This window comes from Xenopus laevis, chromosome 7S (genome assembly GCF_017654675.1).
Source record: "Xenopus laevis strain J_2021 chromosome 7S, Xenopus_laevis_v10.1, whole genome shotgun sequence".
Taxonomy (NCBI): Eukaryota; Metazoa; Chordata; class Amphibia; order Anura; family Pipidae; genus Xenopus; species Xenopus laevis.
In genome coordinates this window covers 58,837,262-58,858,526 of record NC_054384.1, presented here as the reverse complement: position 1 = coordinate 58,858,526, position 21,265 = coordinate 58,837,262, and the positions used below count along the sequence as shown (strand labels likewise).

General features: G+C 40.8%; 1 protein-coding gene across 3 annotated transcripts in view; it reads right to left on the bottom strand.

The window, feature by feature from the left end:
• The window catches only part of LOC108697229 (kin of IRRE-like protein 3), an 872,472-nt gene that overhangs the window by 370,275 nt on the left and 480,932 nt on the right, over positions 1-21,265 (bottom strand). For all 3 annotated transcript variants that reach the window (XM_041571296.1, XM_041571297.1, XM_041571298.1), the window contains exon 2: positions 533-589. In XM_041571296.1, the coding sequence (XP_041427230.1) occupies positions 533-589 (57 nt within the window). The remainder of the gene's footprint in view (positions 1-532; positions 590-21,265) is intronic.

Here is a 21,265-nt window from a genome sequence, read left to right as displayed (position 1 = left end):
CTGTAGGAATCCAGGGGTTCTAGTGTCCAGGGGTACTTGTAGCTGCTTGTATCGCTCCACTATAGTAGGAATTAGTGATGGGCAAATTTATTTGGCAGGCGCAAATTTGCGGCAAATTCCTGCGATTCGCCACCGGCAAATACATTTTCGAAACCGCCACGAAAATTCGGCGGCGTCTGTTTTTTTGACGCTGGCAAAAAAAAAACGGACGCCGGCGTCAAAAAGAAATTCGCCAATTTTTTGGCGAAGCGAAATGCCACAAATTCGCCCATCACTAGTAGGAATGCTTGTTTGTTTTGCTTATAATTCTGGATTTATGTAATTGGGATCTCTGTGACTTTGAGATGTTAAGAAATAAACTTTTTACTGTGTTAAGAAATAAACTTTGTAGCATGCCAAATGTAGATCAATTGCTCCCTGAATGGGAACAGTTGCTAGCAGCTATAGGTGCTATTATTATCCCATAAAGTTTAGAACTTTCTCAACGAGAGCTTTAAAATTAAAATGACACATTATATGGAATGTTTCTGACCTTCAGACATTTTCCGGAACTTGTCTTTTGACATAAATCCTAACGCCAGACCAGGTTCTGAAAAAAAAGAAATTAAGACGTTAAAGTGCTAATCTAGTGGAATAGACAGCACACCACATTCTCTAGTAGAAATACTCAAAACTTCAACTTCAATCACTTTCCTGTATTAAAGACTCTTTAATAAATGCATGTTTCTTTGTACAGTTTACAATGTTTATTTATTAATCTATTTGTAACCTTAACTTTTAAGGTGGAGCACGTAAATACCTCGCCATTGATAAGCATCCCTGCATATCCCTGCTGGTGTACTGGCTTTATTGAACGCTCACTGCAGCATTTTTGAGCAATCGCGTATGTGTACCACCACAGTTCCAATGCTCATCAGTAGAAAGGTATTTTAAACTTTTTGCCATTCATCTGAAAGGCGATTTTGCATGAGCAATAAAACATCCTGTGTTCCATTACCCTAAAATCTTTTCTTGGAATAATTTCTTGAAAAATGGCGTAGCGGCAAAGTCTCTATACAACAATGAAACTAACGTCTTCAACATTTTTGCTTTTCATTGCGACAAAGAGTTTTTCTTTATTTAATAAATGAGAAATACATCTTACAGCATTTAAACAAGAAAATGATTGAGTGGCCCAATCAATTTTGCGAAAGAAAATTAGATCAATTATTCGTACTGCCCGTGATCTGGGAATTTCTGGATAAGGGATCTTTCTGTAATTTGGATCACTGTCCTATTGGATTTGGTCTACTAAAAATAAAATTAAACCCAATAGGATTGTTTTGCTTCCAATATGAATTCACGGGAATCAACTACAAGGTAATATGTCATTATTACAGAGAAAAAGGAAATAATTTTACAAAAATGTAATCATTCACTTAAACTAGGAACAATGGGAGCTGTCATTTATATACAAGGAAATTGAAACAGTTCGTTCAAACCAAGCCCCCCAGTACATTCAGTTTTGAAATGCTACCAAATTAACTGGTTCACCATTCACAAAATAATTTGAAAATATACAAAACAAATATGTTTTGCTTGTATTTAGAGGCAATCTCCTGGTGAAGTAAAAAATTTAATAAATAGACACCCCTTCCCTTCTGTACAATTTGCCTTTTTATTTTTTGTATACCATCAGCGAAACAGATACAGTAGGTGCCACATAGAAATGGGAACACAAGTTTAAGTCAGAGAAGGGAGCAAGAGCAGAAACTTTCATTTTCACTTCCGATAGATACATGCCTTTAATAAACATTTAGGGGCAGATTTATCAAGGGTCAAAGTGAAAATTCAAATTTTTAAATTTGAATTTTGAGCTATCTTTAGTGTGCTTTCGAATAGTCCAAAATTATTTTTTCAAAAAAAATTGACTATTCAAATATCGAAATGTATCATGTACTGTCTCTTTAAAACTTTGACTTGACCATTCACCATCTAAAACCTGCCGGATTGCTGTTTTAGCCTATGGGGAACCTCCTAGAACCCATTTTGAGTCATTTAGTGGACTAAATTACATTTCGAAGATTCTAATCCGATCGAATGTGGTAAAACTTTGATTCAAACTATTCGAACACAGCCTATTCACCCAAAGTTAAAAACGTAGATTTTTTAATAAACTTCAATTTCTTTTCTTTATTCGAATTTAGAGTTGATGGGAGTTTAAAAAAACTCCCATCACCTTGAAATTTGACCCTTGATAAATCTGCCCCTTAAAATAGTCTGCTTTACAGATGATTCCACTGGTCTTAAGTAACTTTATATAATATAGGGAATGTCATTTCTGGACATAACTCTACTGTGTTACTGTATTCTTATTTATTTGAATAATATAAGAGATATTGAGTGCTTCTTGTCTGTAGAATAGTCATTTTGAATGTTTTTCTTGCGAAATAATTAAAGTCTACAGATAAAATATCATCATTACATTATATATCAAATACATTATATATATTATTATTATACACAAATAATGTGCTCCATGGAAAGTTATGCTAGCTTGTTTCGCTTCACCAGCTTTCTTATGGGCTAAATTGGGATGGTACTTAAATTTTCATTTTTAGCTAGAAGTTTACATTTTCTGGCTCTGATGTGAAAGGGAACCCACCTTCTGCTTTCATTGTTCAGTTTTACATAACATGAATACCTGAAAAAGTAGGGGACATGCTATTAGGATTGGTGTGCACTACTGAGGAAATTTCGTGGATAGGTTAACTTTAGGTTTCTGTACCTCATTGACTACATTTGCAAATGTGATTTCACTTGACTTGCTTTTATTTATTTACATATGTGTTTTTCTGCCTAGCAGTGACAGCAGATGCCATTAAAGTCAATGGCATGAGGCAACCAGGGCACAGGCAAATGCAAAGATGGTGCACAAAATGCCTCATCTTGCATTAGCTTACAAGCTGTTAGAATGCAAATTCTACATCAGTGGTCGTAATTTAAACTTACCATGTTAACATGTGGTTATTGGTAGCTATGCATGCAGACATTATGTTTAAATAGCAGTTGTTTATTGATTTCAAGCTGATTTTTTTCATCATATTGATCCAGCTCTCATGCCTGGGTAGGCTACATACTGTACATTAAATGTACATTAACTAAGGAAACTTAAAAACATTTCTTTTGTGGTTTTGAGCTTTCAGGTTAGAGAAATTAGAACCCATCAGATACAGTATGTGGCCCTATAGTAATGGAAATTTTATGTAAGACCGAGTAAAATGTTATTGAGTTGTCAAATTACTTTCTTTTCAATTAACTTCTAAGTGTGCACAGTGTGACATTTTGTAGAGAAATATGACATTATCGATCGCAATGTTTAGATTTGCAATCTTTCTACAGCAGAGGGAACACAGAAATATAATCATACAAATTGTAACTTTATCAAATTGGGATTTTCAGGCTGCATTTTGTGTGGCTCAAAAAACCTCACTGTGATATAAATTCAGTTTTAGTATATGCATGAGCAACACTCAAAATCAAGGAATCAATATGTCCACTTTCACTAAACAGCAGCTGTACTATTCTGAGCAGTTTTTGTACCTGTATACTACAATCTATTTAGCAAATCTACATGATATTAAGATCTATGTAGAGTGGAGAAAGGGGCACTGCACTTATTTGACAGTCATAGGATTTCTTTCCTACCAACAGGTAAGCCCCACATACATGGCAGATAAGAGTAATTAAAACTGTGGTGTTTATACCCAAGTTTGACTGGCCATGTCACTGGTGATGTCATGCTCCAGCCCCCTTGGTCCTTCTTGACTTTTTGTAAGAGGAGTATAACACAGAGAAGCTGTAACACTGGATAAAAAGGTGGAACCATGATGGATACAAGCACTGGCAGATCATTTCCTGTGTCATTGGCCAATTGGGTGACTTCATGGGTCATTGCAATACCTTATGTCTAATACCCCATATTCAGGCAAAAATTGGCTACATCTATAGTCATAATAAGCAGTAATAATAGAAGGAAATGGATAGATGTGGTCCCATGTTTTGACTACTGAAACTATGATGGACAAATGGGCCTCAAATCTCATGTGCTATTTCCCTTAGGGGGAAAACAGCAATTTGAAAATAATAATCTATGCACCTCCTAATATTTCCATTATACAAGAAGAAAACAAATACATATGCAATAAAAGAGAGACCCCCATATTTAATAAAATGCACTAAATGTTCTCAGTAACTAATACCAACTAATAAGATGTTTGCTTTTAAACACATTACCGGTAAATGCTTCCGGCTGATTGGTTGCTTTGGGTTACTGCACCTGGGCAAACTTAAGGGTGATGTTTAAAATGGAGTTTTTGTTAATGTCTAGTGCTGCTTGCAATGCATTTGCTGGTGAATGTTATATCATTAAGCAAAGGTTATGCTCTGGAGTTTAATTTAATATTTCATCGCGAAATACACTTTGCCATTGTGACATTTTTATACATACACTGCGAATATTCGCAAAAGCTATTTGGTTGCAAACTTTGCGAGGAATTGTTGAGGTCTGTAATTTGTCAGAAAGGATGTAAACATGGTGGGTAACATTCAAAATGGTCTTTGCAAACATTTTTTGCACTAGCGAAACATATTATATTCCCCCATTCGTTTCTTTTATTACATAACCTCCTTTTAGCTGTATATATCCTATCATATATCACACAGCCTACCATTCACAGAACCTCTTGCAAATAATGGTAATACAGGTATGGGACATATTATCCAGAATATGGATATGGGACCTAGGGTAAGGGACAAGGGATCTTTCCATAATTTGGATCTCTTTACATTAGCCATATCTACTTAAAATTTATTTAAACATGTATGTGTAACTCTTTTGAGGCCAAACTAACAGACATGACAAACTCAAAATCTTTAGACCTACATATACCATCACTCATCAACCTGAAAGAATGATGGAGATTTTGAATGTGCATGCAACCCCCCTGTCAGAGGGCAGCAGCAATTCAATCCCCACTGAAGTATAAATTCTGTCTATGTATGTAGAAGTTATAATGTAATTGCTCATCATTGCCTAATAAAGCTGTGCAGATGATATATGCATCTGCTTTTTCTTTCTGCTTCAATGCTAAGTCATTGCCCTCTTCTGGGAATGCTCAAAATGTAACCCACTTGTTGCCAGGGAGTAAAGCACTGAATGACAGGCCAGACCATTATGAAATCTTCTGGGAGAAAAACCGTTAATGTCTATAACCTTATGTGAAAGACCCATGTCGGCCTCATCCCTATTTGTACTAATTCGAGTGACATATAAACAAACATGTCAGCCAGATGCTTCCTACTCTCTGCGTCGTTCATCATTTCCTTCTTCTAAGTTCCTAATTGTATTCAGTGCCAATAGAGGCATAATTAGCTCTTGTCACAAAGATCTTAAAGACTAATTCCACTGCCCTAGGCCCAAAAAAAGAAGAAAACACTGATTTAAAATCAGCAAGTGACAGTGAGAGCTGAAGAATTTTTTATCACCAGTTAAATGACATTTCTGTTTTAATTATGATTAAGAAACCCCTGGTAAATTCTAGTTCAGTTTAGAGGGTGTACAAATGAATTATACTTTATACTTCTGCCTCAGCATTGTTGCAGTGAAACAAGGAAATCTGACTGTTTAATATCAGTTTTTTAGAGTCTGAATTAATTCTCAAAAGAAAGGATAATGCCAGGCTAAGATTTTAGGGGGGAATTTTAAATAATGCCATTAGTAAAAGAAAAACATAAAAGGGCATTGCTTTCCATCCAATCCTCTGAAGCTAAAATTCAGGCAAGGAAGTTTCTGGGCTGTATTGTACTGTTCAAGATGGTATGTACATACAGTATGCAGGTTTGCATTTCATTCTATAATATATTTAATCAGTCTAAAGACTTTTATTCATATGAAAGGGACCTGCCATGCTTTTTAAAGCATTATTGGGAAAAATAAGTTTAGGACTTTAGTTCTCTTTATTCAGTCCTTTAACACAATGCATAAAATAGCAATTTATTGCAAGTAGACATGCCTGCTTACAGGAGGCCCCAAAATAGTACTGCCGCACACCTGTTCTCTCACCCTGCACTGGTCATACTGGCTTTCCACAGACGTGGCTTGATCTCGTAGTAGCTGCAAAATGTATATGAAGCCGCACACACTCTATTCATGCACTCTATGCATGTCCACAATTAAGGGCAATATAGAAGGGAGGTGGCATTTATGGCTTTAAAGGTGATTGTGCACTTTATTTTGTATCTTGATGAAGGGAGGGTGTAGTACCCCCTCAAACAGTGATGTTGTTGGTGATGGAATAAATGGGGTAATCTTCCCAACTGCATGAAGAGAATGTGTGCAGCTCCATATACATTTTGCACCCAAAATAGACTGACCAGCCATTTAGCAAACAAAGATATAGGAATATCAGCCAACACAGGTAAGAAAGGTTCAAGACTTATAACCACATTTATTTCAGAAAAAGGATAGTACACAACATTTCTGGGTAACAACCCTTCTTCGGGTGGAAAAAGGTACCTTAGATGACTTATTTGAAAAGTGCCTACTCTAATCTTGCCATCCAAGATTAGATTAGATAGGAATCCGGTATTTTAGCATTCCAATTCATCCATCTAAGGTCATCCCTTAAACTATTTTATTTTAGGTTTCATGTTTTCAAATAATACAAATTTAGAATGCATTTCAAATCTTCACAGTTAAATGGAGTACACACTTAAATAGTTTTATGCAATTTATATGGAATGAGATAAAAGGTGTCATTTAAAAAGATTATTGAGGCTTGAGCACTAAGGGGCAAATTGACTAAAGGGCGAAGTGACTAACACTGGCAAAAATTTGCCTGTGTGACATCATTTCGGAATTTTGCTGATTTACTAACGGGCACTGGCGTAACTTCGCTAGGAGATAGATTCTAGCATTACTTTGCTCCCTAACACCAGGTGAATTTGCGTTTTGGCGAATGGACGTAACTATGCAAATTCACTAAGATGCAGATTTTACTCTGGCTCTTGAGCCAGACTTGCCTTTGCCACCTCAGACCAGGCGAAGTGCAATAGAGTAGATAGGACTTCCTCAAAAAATAGTTACAAATTTATCTAAGTCCCAAAAAACGCTAGCGCCTTTTCCTTTTTTCAGGGTGACAGGCTGAAAAAGAGCGTAAAATGTTTTGGGGGTAACCAGCTTCCCCCCTAAATTTCCTAACATATGGCACATAAACTATACACTGGGCTCATGTGTAGGGCAATATACAGTAACCATTCTATTTTCTTTATTAAAGTTTCCTGGGCTTGTGTAATGAAATGTATTTGCTGCAATATATATACGTCCATTCAACTTTAACTTCCCGCCGTATGCAAATTAGTCTTGCTTTGCTTGGCGCAGAAACACTAGTGCAGGGGTCAGCAACCTTTGCTATCAAAAGAGCCATTTTGCCCCCTCTTCCACTAAAGAAAAATAGTCTGGAACCGCAAAACATAACACCGCTTATAAACTTTTATAAAAGTTTTAACCTTTTTTTTTAATTTTAACTGTTACAACAACAAAAGTAGAGATGCACCGAATCCAGGATTCAGTTTGGGATTCGGCCTTTTTCAGCAGGATTCGGCAGAATCCTTCTGCCTGGCCGAACCGAATCCTAATTTGCATATGCAAATTAGGGGCGGGAGGGAAATTACATGACTTTTTGTCAAAAAAGTAAAAAATTTTTCCCTTCCCAACCTAATTTGCATATTTGCATATGCAAATTAGAATTTGGATTCGGTTCGGTATTCGGCCGAATCTTTCACAAAGGATTCGGGGGTTCGGCCGAATCCAAAATAGTGGATTCGGTGCATCGCTAAACAAAAGTGCAATATTTAGGCTTACTTTGAAATAAATTAAACACTGAATAGCCCTATTAAATGCTAGTGTTCTCATCTGTTTAAAGGTGACGTCTATAGATGTCATTAAAATATGCTTCACATCCATAGCCCTCACACCTGCTGCAGCTGAATTCTGGAGGCTTCTCTCTTGTCTTGAGTGTGCGACCGTGGTAAGAACCATGATGAATCATCTTGCTGTGGCTCGGTCTTGCCTGGGATGTCTATACAACCCTCGCACCTGCTGGCGGCTTCTTGAGTGGCCAGCAGGTGCGAGGGCTGTATAGACGCTGTGACAGGAAAAGCTGCAAGACTGAGCCGCAGCAAGCAGGATGAAGAGCCGCGGGTTGCCTACCCCTGCACTAGTGCAACTTCACCAAATAGTTTGGTGCTCTGGACTCCACTTCGGATTTTAGTAAATTAGCATTGTCCTGGCAAAACTACTGGCAAAGTGTTAGGCTGTGAGTGAAGCTGTCGCTGGGGAATTTTCAGAGGTTAGTAAATTTGCCCCTAAGGGTGCAAGAGCCTATCCTTTAGTGATCATTAAAACAGCACCTCTATCCCTGGTATAGCTGTACTTTGCACATAGCACCAGCTAAAAAAATTCAGCTTGAGTTGGTGGGCACTCAACAGCCCTGTCCCTACCCTCTGCCAAATATGAATCCTTTCAAAAAAGCTGAGATTCATCAGAAACCTTAACCAAATCTGCTGCTGCTTGGGAGGCAGTAACTCTGATACTGCCCTCCCTCTTTCCAGGGCCGGATTTACATAGCGTGCACCCCTGGGCCCACTGCCATTCGTCGCCTCCCTCCCTTTTATTTGGGCAAATTTTTGTCATTGGGACCGAAGCAATGGGTATTGGTGCACAGGAAATTTAAAAAACTATCCTATCTCCTGTGCATCCCCAGTGTTTCTGAACCAATGTGGATGTGGTTGAGCAGAATGCCGTCACCCTAAAATCCTGCCACCCTAGGCCTGGGCCTTGGTTGCCTTTCCAAAAATCCAGGCCTGCCCCTTCCTCTCCATATTTAGAACTTTAGTGATGGGTTAAAGAACCGGTTAAAAGGGGTGGTGCATTGCTAATGCAAAGAGCAGACTTTCTGTTTTTAAAACCGGAATGTTGTCTCTTAATGTTACAAGAGGCAGTTTTGTGCCACCCCTGGTAACCAGCTGCTCATTGCTGTCTGAGGCAAGGTTCTCATTGTGCTTCATGGCAGGAGCTAGAGTCCTGCGCGGGTCCATTTTTTGGGACCCGAACCCGACCCGTACCCGCAACCTGCAATCCGCAACCCGGACCCGCAACCCGCATTCTTACCCGCTTGCACCCGCTACCCGACCCTACCCGCAAGTACCTTATCTGCAACCCGGACCTGCGACCTGCTGACCATCAAGAATCAGGAAGTGCTGTCATTGTAAACTGGAAGTGACATCATCGGAAGTAGACGTGATCAGAAAAAAAAGGAGTAAAACAGGAAGTGCTGTCATTGTAAACCGGAAGTGACGTCATCGGAAGTAGACATGACCAGAAGAAAGGAGTGAATATCGATATTGAGAAGACCCGCGGCCCGACCCGCAACCCGCAGAACCGCCGACCCGCGGGTATACCCGCACCTGGAACTTCTAAATGCAACCCGCAGGGTACCGCAGGTTTTTGCAGGTACCCGACCCGCTGCAGGACTCTAGCAGGAGCGGCCCTGCAAATCTGGGATTCAGTGGATACCCAGAAAACATTCTCTAGCATAATTTGACATCATGATAACCATTCAGGAGACTGTCATGCACGAATGTTGTAGTTTGCAGGATAGAAAAAGCCCCATTGATACTGTTTTTTGTATGAAAAGTTTCACATTGTATGGACACAAGTAATCTATCAATCACCTGCATGAGTAGCAATTTACAATGACACCTGAATGGAACAAATCAAGCAGATGGGTACATTGCAGAGCTGCGATCTATGCTGAAAACATATTGAAAATATTTTTCAATCTGTTTCATTAATATTAATAATTTTTTACCCATAATAATATATTTTGGAGAAGCAAAACAGCATTTATCAGCCTCAGGCCAAGTGAAAATGAATAAGTGTAATTTTTAAATTGCCTTCTCTTCTCCCAGGCCAATGACTGCCGCTAACAATAAACTGTCAGTTTTCAGTCACTGGGTTATCATTGCACAGACATGGGTAAAGCCTGATAGCAGTTTTTTGCTAAACTGCTATTTAGAATATTTGCTTTGGAATGCCTGTGATCAAGTCAATTAATTATTAAGTCAGCCCAGAATGGATAGAGACTAAGCTGTATTTGACAGATTGTAACATTTAATAATTAGGACCTTTGAACAACTACACACATAAAGCCTTACATAACAAAGAGAACAGTATCCCACAATCTATAATATAGGCTCCTAGAAAATCTCTTGGTATACCTCACAATCTATATTTCATCTTAACAGATAGGGATTGGTCAGTATATTTGCCCTCTGCTAAATATGAGTCTGATTGTTCTAACATACCCTTATCTTCTATAGTCTCTCTGCTCTAATACTGTGTGAATACCAATATATATACCGTACTGTATACATTCTTTAGATCTATACTCATCTATTGCAGTCTTCTTTTGAAAGCAAATATGGCTCTATATTGTATCTGATCTCTTATTGGTATTTCACAGTTTGAATAACATTATAACATGCACTTAGTCTTTAGTAATAGCGCAGTAAAATGTAGCAGCACATGGAAATAAAGAAATGTAAAATGTGCTTTTCTTTCATATAATATTTAATAGTAAAACATACATACCAACTTAAAACCATGCAAATGTTCATAGGCAAGGACATCCATTGTTCCCATTCATTTAAAAACATGCATCGTGTTTTTCAACTGAATCACCATATGTACACCTTTCCAACTGCTAATTTTTTCTAAAAACAAAATTCTGAGCAACTAATCTACTATATATTCAGTGTACAGTGTGCATTTTTGTTTATTTTTTTTACAGCGTCAATTCATCAGTTAAGCCAGCAATCACAAGTTCTCTCCAGTGTGATTCTGTCATATAAAAGAAATTTGGTAAATTTAGATGGAAGTCTCACTCCTGCAGTGTGCCAGGACTACATAGTAGAAGGATAAAATAATTAATGAATAGAATATACACTGTACAGAGTTGTAACCTTTGCTTCATAAACTGGAACATGGGTCCCTGAAGGACAGATACTTCCACCCTTTAGAAATGAACAGCTGGCTTGAATGTGGCACCTTCCCATTGCCTTAGGAATGGAATATCTTTGATCTCTTAGAGCCTCTAATGGTGTTTCAGATTATCAGTAAAGTGCAGACACAAGTAGTTTGGTATGGAATACATATTTATATGTATAGAATAGATAGCAGAGGTAAAATAATTAAGGTGATTAGGTTTGATCATTAATGTGAAATAACATTAAGGTGTTAGTGTGTCCTGTTTTCAATGAAGCATTGATCATTCATTACATGCAAGAAATTTAAATTTAAACCTCATTGTATTTTAGAACATTAGTTTATTATGCAAAAAGCTGGTCAGGCTGGTTGTATTTGATGTGCAGCATAGAATGATTACAATTACGCTAGTACCTTCATACCAGGACATATATTTTGTGATCCTTGGCAAAGCAAATCTATAATAACACAGAACACATATCCTGAAGTTGACCTTTAGCCTATTCTGACCAATGGAAAACTAGAATTTATCATAATTTTCTTTCAGACATATTAAATATCACATAATGTTTTTTGTTTTTTCTAGTACTATTGATTTGTATTAGATTGCCTAAACTATTATATGCCAGTTAAAGTTCCATTCGCTACATTGATTAAAGAAGAACATTTTAAGTTCAATTAGAGCCTCAGAAGCATTAAAGAACATCTGGTGTTCTAAAAATACAGTTTGCAATAGAGTTTTATAGTTGTCCCATTCTTTGCTGGCAAAGACATATGATTTCTGCATTAATAAAAGAGTTGCTTTTCTGTTTCTTTAAATAGCAAGCATTGCTTTTATTTGCTACATCCAGGCTACACAGATGGGAAGGTTGAAAATAGGTTTGTCATCCATTACATTCAGCATTCTCCCATTTACCTCAAAAGCTAAGTCTTGTTGCCAGAAAAAATGGACAGAAAGCATTACCATGGCAATTTTATTTGTTCTAGTTTACCTCTCTTTATATTATCCTTGCAGTCTTTTTAGGAGACGGTGAACAGAAATAAAACAGGCACATGCTGTAGCCATAGCCTTGTATTTAATGAGTTGTAGACATTAGAGTTCAATCTTTTTAGATGCCCTTCAAGACATTTTATAGTACTTGCATATTTGATATTTTGTATGGAGTCTGTATAAAAAAGCTGGTCAGGCTTTTTGTATTTGATGTGCAGCATAAAACGAATACAATCTGGATTGTAAAATCGATGGTGCTGGCACGCTAGTACCTTCATACCAGGACATGTATTTTGGGATCTCTGGCAAAGCAGTGGAGTAATAAATGAGCTTCAACTGTGTAGCCAGTATGGCAAAACTATTTTTAACTATTACTTACTATTACAGACTCAAGGTTTGAAAAATAATTTAGATTGTTTTTGATAGATCCTTGGTAGGGTATCCATATAAAGGATATTAATGAGCTGGAAAAAGTTCAAAGAAGTGTACTTTTGTGCTTGAATTGAGGGGACTTTTTTCATTATAAAAAAAATATACAACGAGAGGCCACCACTTTGGGCTTAAGGAACTGAAACTTTACTTGAAGCAGAAAAAATGTGAAGTACCTCATGGTAAGGGCAATGAGGTTGTGGAATACCGTGCTGGGTGAGGTTGTCATGGCAGTTTCTATTAAAAGAAAATGTTACCCCCAAACAATGTAGGTCTCTATGAAAATATATTGCATCAAACAGCTCATATGTATTCATTTTTGGGGTACAGTTTTTTTTAATGCCTTTAGGAGACTTGGATGACTTGGAAGTTTAGTATCCAATGCTATAGTGATCTCAAGAGCTATAGTGACTGTATTTTAGTATCGTTTTGTGTATAAAATGCCATCCCTTGAGGATAATTATTACAGAATGTCAGGCCCCTCCCTCCCCCAGGGAAGATACATCTGCAAGGGCTCCCAGGGCACTGTTAAAATCTGCACCCATCCGTGCTTTACAAGTACCCTTCTGCCAACATCTCCCACACCAGCAGCCTAAAAGGGACATCCACTGCCTAAAGGAGGAAAAACAGCTCTCTAGCACACACAGAGCCGGAGAACATAACGGGGCCTATCTCCTCGACAGAAGCCAGGGACTCGAGTTGTAAAGGTACCCGGGACTGAGCTGGAGGCTTGAACTGCAGGGCAGACTGCTGGCCTGGTGATGTGGGGCACCCCGGGGGAGACTGTGGGCCTAGTGGGGCGGTGCCACAACTGGCAGCGGCTAACTGTGATCCAGCTGAAACAGTAGAAAAATAGTTTATTTCTAACTATTTATTTAATTTTTTTTTCCCCCGTATGTTTGTCCGGTTTGTTTTTGTAACACTATTAGTCTCAATGCGTACTACCTATGACAGACACACTCTGCTCGAAATCGGGAAGAGATGCACAACTTCTACGATAAATCTGCTGATAGAGATTCTGTGGAGTCTGGGCTTGCTAACAGCACCGGAGCTCAGAACAAAGACTGGGACTACGAGATGCTGCTGGCCGAGACGCAATCGCTGCTCTCATAAACAAAAGCGAGGAAAGCGTGCGGGCGTTAGCACCAGGCTAAAGGCTAACCCGGTCCAACCAGCGCTTCCGTCAATCCTGCTCTCGAACGTTCGCTCCTTGGACAACAAGATGGATCATCTGTGGCTCCAGCATTCAAGCCAGCAAGAAATAAAGGACTGTTGCATCTTTATTTTCACAGAAACATGGCTTAACACAAACATCGCTGTCTCAGCCATCCAGCTAGCCAAGCTAACCTGCTACCGAGCCAACAGAAACGCCGCATTGTCCAGCAATATCAACAAACTCTGGTGCATGAATTCTGCTGAAGTGACTCGCCACTGCTCACCACAAGTGGAGTTTTTAATTGTTAAATGTTGGCCTTTCTATCTGCCGAGGGAATTTACTGCAGTACTAGTGGTAGCTGTGTACTTGCCACCTAGCTCAAATGTTAACCTGGCGCTAGGAGAGCTATCAACAAGCTTCAAACAACACACCCGGACCCGGTATTTATTGTTGTTGCTGGCGATTTCAACCACGCGAAGCTGAAGTCAGTGCTTCCCAAATTCTTTCAACATGTGAACTTTGCCAAGGGGAGAGAACTGTTTGGACAAAGTCTACACAAACGTGCGCGGCGCCTACAAAGCCTTTACGCGCCCACATAGGTTCCTCCGACCACCGGACAGTGATGTTATCACCCACATACACATCGCTGCTCAAACGCACAAAACATCTGGCTTTGTACTCCTCCAAGTTGATGGAGCCAGAAAAACCATCACAGTCTGGCCGAGTGGAGCTTTGGAAGCACTTCAGGACTGTTTCGACTGCACAGATTGTTACATGTTCAGGGAGGCTGCTACCCACAATGGCTCCATCAACTTGGAGGAGTACACAGACTCTGTGACCTGCTACATCAACAAATGCATAGAGGATGTTACCGTCACCACGAGAGCCAACGGAAAACCCTGGTTTACAGCAAAGGTTTGTGCATGGCTAAGAGAGAGAGATGCCGCTTTCCAATCAGGGGACAGAGTTGCTCTTAAAATAGTCAGGGCCAACCTCTCTAGAACCATCTGACAAGCAAAGCAGGAGTACACACTGAAGATTCAAAATCATTTCGACAACTCAAAAGACTCACGCAACCTATGGCAAGGCATTCAGGCTGTCACACAATACAAGCCTGCGCGGAGCAGCAGCGACGAAGATGCCACACTCCCAGAGGAACTGAACAAGTTCTACGCATGGTTTGACGCGCTTAACAAAGAGTCTGTGAGGAAAGCCACACCTCCTCTCACCGACAAAGTCATTTGTCTAACCACGGCCGACATGAGGCGAACCTTAACCAAGGTCAATCGACGAAAGGCTGCCGGACCAGACAACAATACTGGTCGTATTCTGAGAGACTGTGCTGATCAGCTGGCTGACGTCTTCACCGACATTTTCAACACATCGCTAAGCCAGATGATCATCCCCACATGCTTCAAGTCCACCACCATCATTCCAGTGCCAAAGAAATCTTCAGTAACCTGCCTGAATGACTACCGCCCTGTTGCACTAACCCCTGTCATCATGAAATGCTTCGAGAGATGGCACACATCAAGAGCACCCTCCCCCTCTTACTGGACCCACTACAATTTGCATATTGGCCAAACAGGTCAACTGAGGATGCCATATCTTCTGTACTCCACCTCTCACTAACTCATCTGGACAAGAAAGACAGTTATGTGAGAATGCTGTTTATAGACTTTAGCTCAGCATTCAATACCATTATCCCTCAAAAGCTGAGTGGGAAACTAAGAGAGGTGGGATTGAGCACCTCTTTGTGCAATTGGATCTTGGACTTTCTGTCAGAGAGGCCTAAGTCTGTTCGTATCGGGGTTTCCAGCACCATCAGATTGAGCACAGGAGCTCCTCAAGGATGCGTTCTCAGCCCGTTGTTGTACACATTGCACACATAACTGCATAGCTAGACACAGCTTGAACCACATCATCAAGTTCGCTGATGACACAACTGTGGTGGGGCTCATCAACCACAATGATGAGTCGGCATACAGAGATGAGGTTCAGCAGCTGGCAGTCTGGTGCAGTGAGAACAACCTGTCACTGAATGTGGATAAAACGAAAGAGATGATCGTCGACTTCAGGAGAACTCTCCCTGCTCACACACCACTCAACATCAATGGCTCCAAAGTAGAGACAGTAAAGAACACCAAATTCCTGGGAGTCCACATTTCTGATGACCTCATCTGGACCACCAACACAGCCTCCATCACCAAAAAGGCTCAGCAGCGTCTTCACTTCCTAAGACGACTGAAACGGGCCAGCCTTCCGCCTCCCACCCTCACAGTGTTCTACAGGGGCACCATAGAGCGTCCTGACGAGCTGCATCTCCATCTGGTACAGTAGTGCCAGCTCTGCTGACCGGAAAAGTATACAGCGGACTGTCAGAGCAGCTGGCAACATCATTGGAGCAGCTCTTCCATCACTGCAGGACATCTTCCACAAGTGCTGTGTAAGAAAGGCCTCCTGCATTGCACTGAACGCCACACACCCCTCACATGGACTGTTCACGCTGCTCCCATCCGGCAGACGCTTTTGCAGTATTAAAGCCCAAACAGCCAGGCTGCGTGAAAACTTTTTTCCGCAAGCTATCAGACTCCTCAACTCACTGCCTGTCCTCCCACTACATTCAAGACACACCTGAACTGTGAACTTAACTTTGAGAACTGTTTACTGTAATTTATTTGCACAATTCTAATCCAATTTCTGGCTATATATTGCACATTTCATGTTTACATATTTATTGTGTATTTTTAAGTGCCTTTTTGTGATATGTACTAGCTGGAGCCACGTCGTCTCGTTTCACTTTATATTTGTATACTGCTGAGATGACAATAAAGTTTACTTTGACTTTGACAAAATCCTTATTAGAAACTGTTATTTTATGCAAACGAATGGTGTGCCTTTATCTTTGCTTTACTGGGTCTGATTGTAGCAGAATAGTGATTTTACTGTTATATACTGTATACTCTAGCCTAGTAATCTATTAATATTTGACTTGTCTTTATTCTGCTGTTTTCTCCCACTTTTTGGCCCTGTATATCTGACCATGTTTAACTTACATCCACCTCAGCTCATATATCCCACAATTTGTGATATAATTACTGAAGCCCTAAAAGGAGGTTTCAGACCCCAGCCAGCACCAGGACTGCTTTAGGGTGTATATCTGGTTACCTTATTGTTTTTGAAATAGCTATCATAAATAACAATAACTGGCTTATCCATGTTAGCAGTAAAAATATATATTAGGGAATATTTACGAAAATAAGAAGTGAACATTTTTTCCTCAAAACTTGCCAAAATACAGATGCCATGGCCCCATTTTCTACTTATGTTAGTAAATTAGTCTCACTCTGGAAAGCGAAAGTGTGGGCTGTTGTATTGTGGTAATTATTAATAATATTGAAATTGTCTGTTAAGAGCTGATCATATAAAAATGAAGTAAAATTATGTAGGCAACTGATTATAATTAAATGAAAATGAATAATAAAGGGAAAACAACGCAAAGAGGGAGAAAAGATAATAGCAATGTATTTCTCTCTGCAGGGAACTGAAGTAGTAAATTACTACTAGTAATCATAAAAGTTCTAAAAAAAATAAACTCTGACCTTACAGTTACAAAGAGTATACTTCGGCCCTCATCCCATAAGCGTTTGTCTGATTTTTGAAGACTCAACAGACATTTCTGGTTCAGTGGAGTTTTAGTATTTTCTGTAGATGCCACATTCTATTTTGTGTCAGTGCAGTCATGTCTAATTTAGGGTTTCACTTAGCAGCAATACTTATTATCCTGCTGAAATTGAGCAAGAACAGCAATGGTTCAGGGGGGCGTGGCCTGACATGGTGGCGAGTGCACGCACTTTTTGAGAGCTCCACAACCTGGGTAATTAACCCCCGACAACTAGCACTTTTAATTAGCCTGCTTACCACACTCGGGGTCATATATACCTCAAGAGACTATTGGCATCACTATGGCGGGGAAACGGAGGCAGCGGGTGATGATGTCTCCATACCTGCATAAAACAGGCCGAGCAGAGAGGCGCATGGCGCTGCAAGATGGCGCAGACGACGATGATCAACGCGACCGCCTTCCCTCCCAGCCCTCACCGAAAGCCTCACGACACAACTCTGACTCCTCTCAGCGACAGCTCCAGGATGAATGGAGTGAGCAAAATGTGGAGACACTGGACGGAGCGAATGGCGAATCTAAACATGGCGGCGCCTCGCCACATTCTTCCTGGGCGGGCTCACAACAAGATGTTGATTCACCACTGCAGCTTAATACAGGTCAGTCGCCAGCCTCTCCCCAACACTCGCAGGCGCAACGCCTATATGCCCCAGATCCAGGCCTGTCTTCCCAGACCTTGTTAGAACAGGGCCCAGATCTAGACCCAGCAGCCGCAAGGGCCCTCACTACGCAGTTGCAGGCACTTCAAGCTAGCCTCACTACAGCCCTTACCAAGGCGGTCACAGATGCGGTGGCAGGGGCTGTACGGGAGATACACACAGAAATCTCAGAGCTAGGGGGTCGCACAGACAAGTTAGAATCCATTACTGACGCCCTTATTCAGAAGCAAGCTAACATGGAGGAAGACAACATGAACCTTAGGGATGAGCTGCAACAACTTAAAAATATGTGCGAAGACCTAGAAAACAGGTCTAGACGTCAGAACCTCAGAATTCGAGGGGTGCCAGAAGACATCCTAGCACAAAATATCCCAGGGTACCTTGGGGACCTGTTCTCTGCAATATGCCCAAATACACATCCTAGTCAATGGAAGTTGGACAGGGCACACCGCTCACTGGGCCAAAAACCCCCCTCCACCAAGCCGCCTAGAGACATAGTGACTTGTCTGCATTACTTTAAACAAAAAGAACTGATTCTAGCTCAAACTCGTGCCAAGCCAGAAATCTCACACCTTGGCCACAGAATCCAAGTCTTTGCAGATATTTCACCAATTACCTTAAATAAACGCAGAGAACTTAAACCAGTCACTGCAAGACTCAGGGAAATGAAAATCCCATATCGTTGGGGTTACCCCTTTAAATTAGTTGTGCAGCGCCAGGGGCACACGTATATTCTGCAAGATCCGGACAATACACATCGCTTTCTTGCGGCTCTGGGTCTCCAAGACAAGTCATCACCCACTATACGACATGAGGCGACAAATCCAACACTCCGACCTCAGTGGCAGCAGATCCCACGATCATCATCTTCCCATCAGATGTCATCACCTCCAACACCACCCAAGGATCATGGGGGCAGACCATCCAGACCGGACTGAGGCCACCCGAGGCCATGCCTTTGGAATTAACCTGCTCTTGAGGATTTTATATACCAGATACACCTCCGACCCAGTTTGTTATGCTTTCGAGAGGTTGCGCTGGATGTGTACCACCACCTAGATTCACCTCTCCACGATTGATGTCCAGAACCCCCCTGTGGAGCATGGATGTCTCCCTCAGAACTCACACCACTCCAACGTGTGAGTTCATTACTGAGACTGATAATTTTTTCCCACAGTTTTTTCTCTCTCTTTCCAACTTTTTTTCATCCCTGATTAATCCCCTGTTTATCCAACATCCTAGTTCTCCAATGAGACCTACGCAGACTAACTATTTACCTTTAATTGCTGTTACTACGATTTATTGTCCTAACTGCTTGTTCCTCTTGCCAAGGGCCTTGATCTTTGAATTCAGCCTATGCAGGGAATCCGTCCAGGACCATGTCTTCTCGGATACCTACCATCCTGAAAACACACCTACAGACCACTTTAGGGTGTTGAAATCGTTCACCTCGATCTCTGGGGACTATCTCCACCAAAACAGGTTATATATCTGTATCTCTCAATGTCTCATGTTTTTTCTCCCAAAAAATTATGGTGGTTTTTACAAGTCTAAACTGTAAAGGTCTCAATACTATCGCTAAGCGATACCTAGCCTTGCGAGAACTGCGGCTCCACAAAACAGACATTGCTCTGATACAGGAGACTCATTTCTCACATGACACATCGTACAAGTTACAATCTAAGTACTACCCAACAGGTTACTATGCATCAGCCGACTCCAAAAAAGCAGGGGTGGCAATTATTATACACAAAGATTGCCCATTCCAAGCAACACAGGTCACCACTGACCCCAACGGGCGGTACATAGTGCTAGAAGGGACTATCTCCAATACCCCTATTCTCATTGCAAATATATACGCACCTAATCGAGGCCAAATAAAATTCCTTAAGAAAATACTCAACAAAATTTCTGCCTCTACCTTACCATATAAAATTGTTGGAGGTGACTTTAATATCTCGGCCACCCAACATATGGATAGATCAGTGCCCTCCTCGGATAGAAATGCTCACACTCTGTCCAGAGATTTCCGACAGATCCTCTGTACAGCTGCCTTGTTCGACTCATGGCGTATAGATCACCCACGGGGCCGACAGTATACATTCTACTCGGCAATGCACAAAGTGCACACTCGCCTAGATTATTTTTTTATTACACAACCTTGCCTTAGGCTCCATTATACTGCAGACATTGCGGCAATCACATGGTCAGACCACTCTCCGGTCATATTGACACTAGACTTGTACTCTACCCCCCCTAAAATAGCTCATTGGAGACTCAACGAGACCATTCTAAATGACCCGGATACGTTTGACAAAATGGAGACGCTGCTAAAAGAATACTTTGTATTAAATGAAGGGTCGGTCCAATCTCTAACTACAGTCTGGGAAGCCCATAAGGCTACTATGAGAGGACACTTCATAGCCCTATCTTCCGCTAGGAAAAAACTCCAAACGCAGCTACAGAATGATCTGTTGACTCGTTTAAGGAATCTAGAATCCCTTTACAATAATAATCAGTCCGAGGCACTACTTCAACAGATCATAGATATTCGAAGCCAGCTTAGAATCCACAAAGAAATAGCAGTTGAGAAAGCATTGCTTTGGACTAGGCAAACTTATTACGAGAAAGGGGACAAGCAACATACTATTTTAGCCCGCAAGTTAAAAGATCAGAAAGCCCACACTACCATCACAGCAATTAAGGATGAATCATGGACATTAAGGTATAAGCCGGACCACATAGCAGCACAGTTTCACAAATACTATTCGGCCCTCTACAATTTAGGCCACAATCAACCAACGGACTCCATGCTCCCTACTCCTTCGTTGCCAGATTTCTTGCAGCAAGCAGACCTACCTAAATTCCAAGAGGAAGACCTAGACATTTTAAATGCAGAGATTACCCAGGAAGAGATTTTAACCACTCTTAAAACTCTCCCAAATAACAAGGCCCCAGGCCCAGATGGGCTACCCTATCAATATTACAAACAATTTCGTTCTACTCTCCTGCCATATTTAACCAAACTCTACAACAGCTACCTCCAGGGCACTTTAATCCCCCCCTCCGACCAAGCATCATTTCTCACTCTAATACCAAAGGAAGGTAAAGATCCAACGGTATGCACTAACTATAGGCCTATTGCTTTACTAAATACGGATCTAAAGCTATTCTCTAAACTCTTAGCAAACCATTTGGCCCCACTGCTACCGAGACTTATAAATGCTGACCAAGTAGGTTTTGTATTGGGCCGACAGGCAGG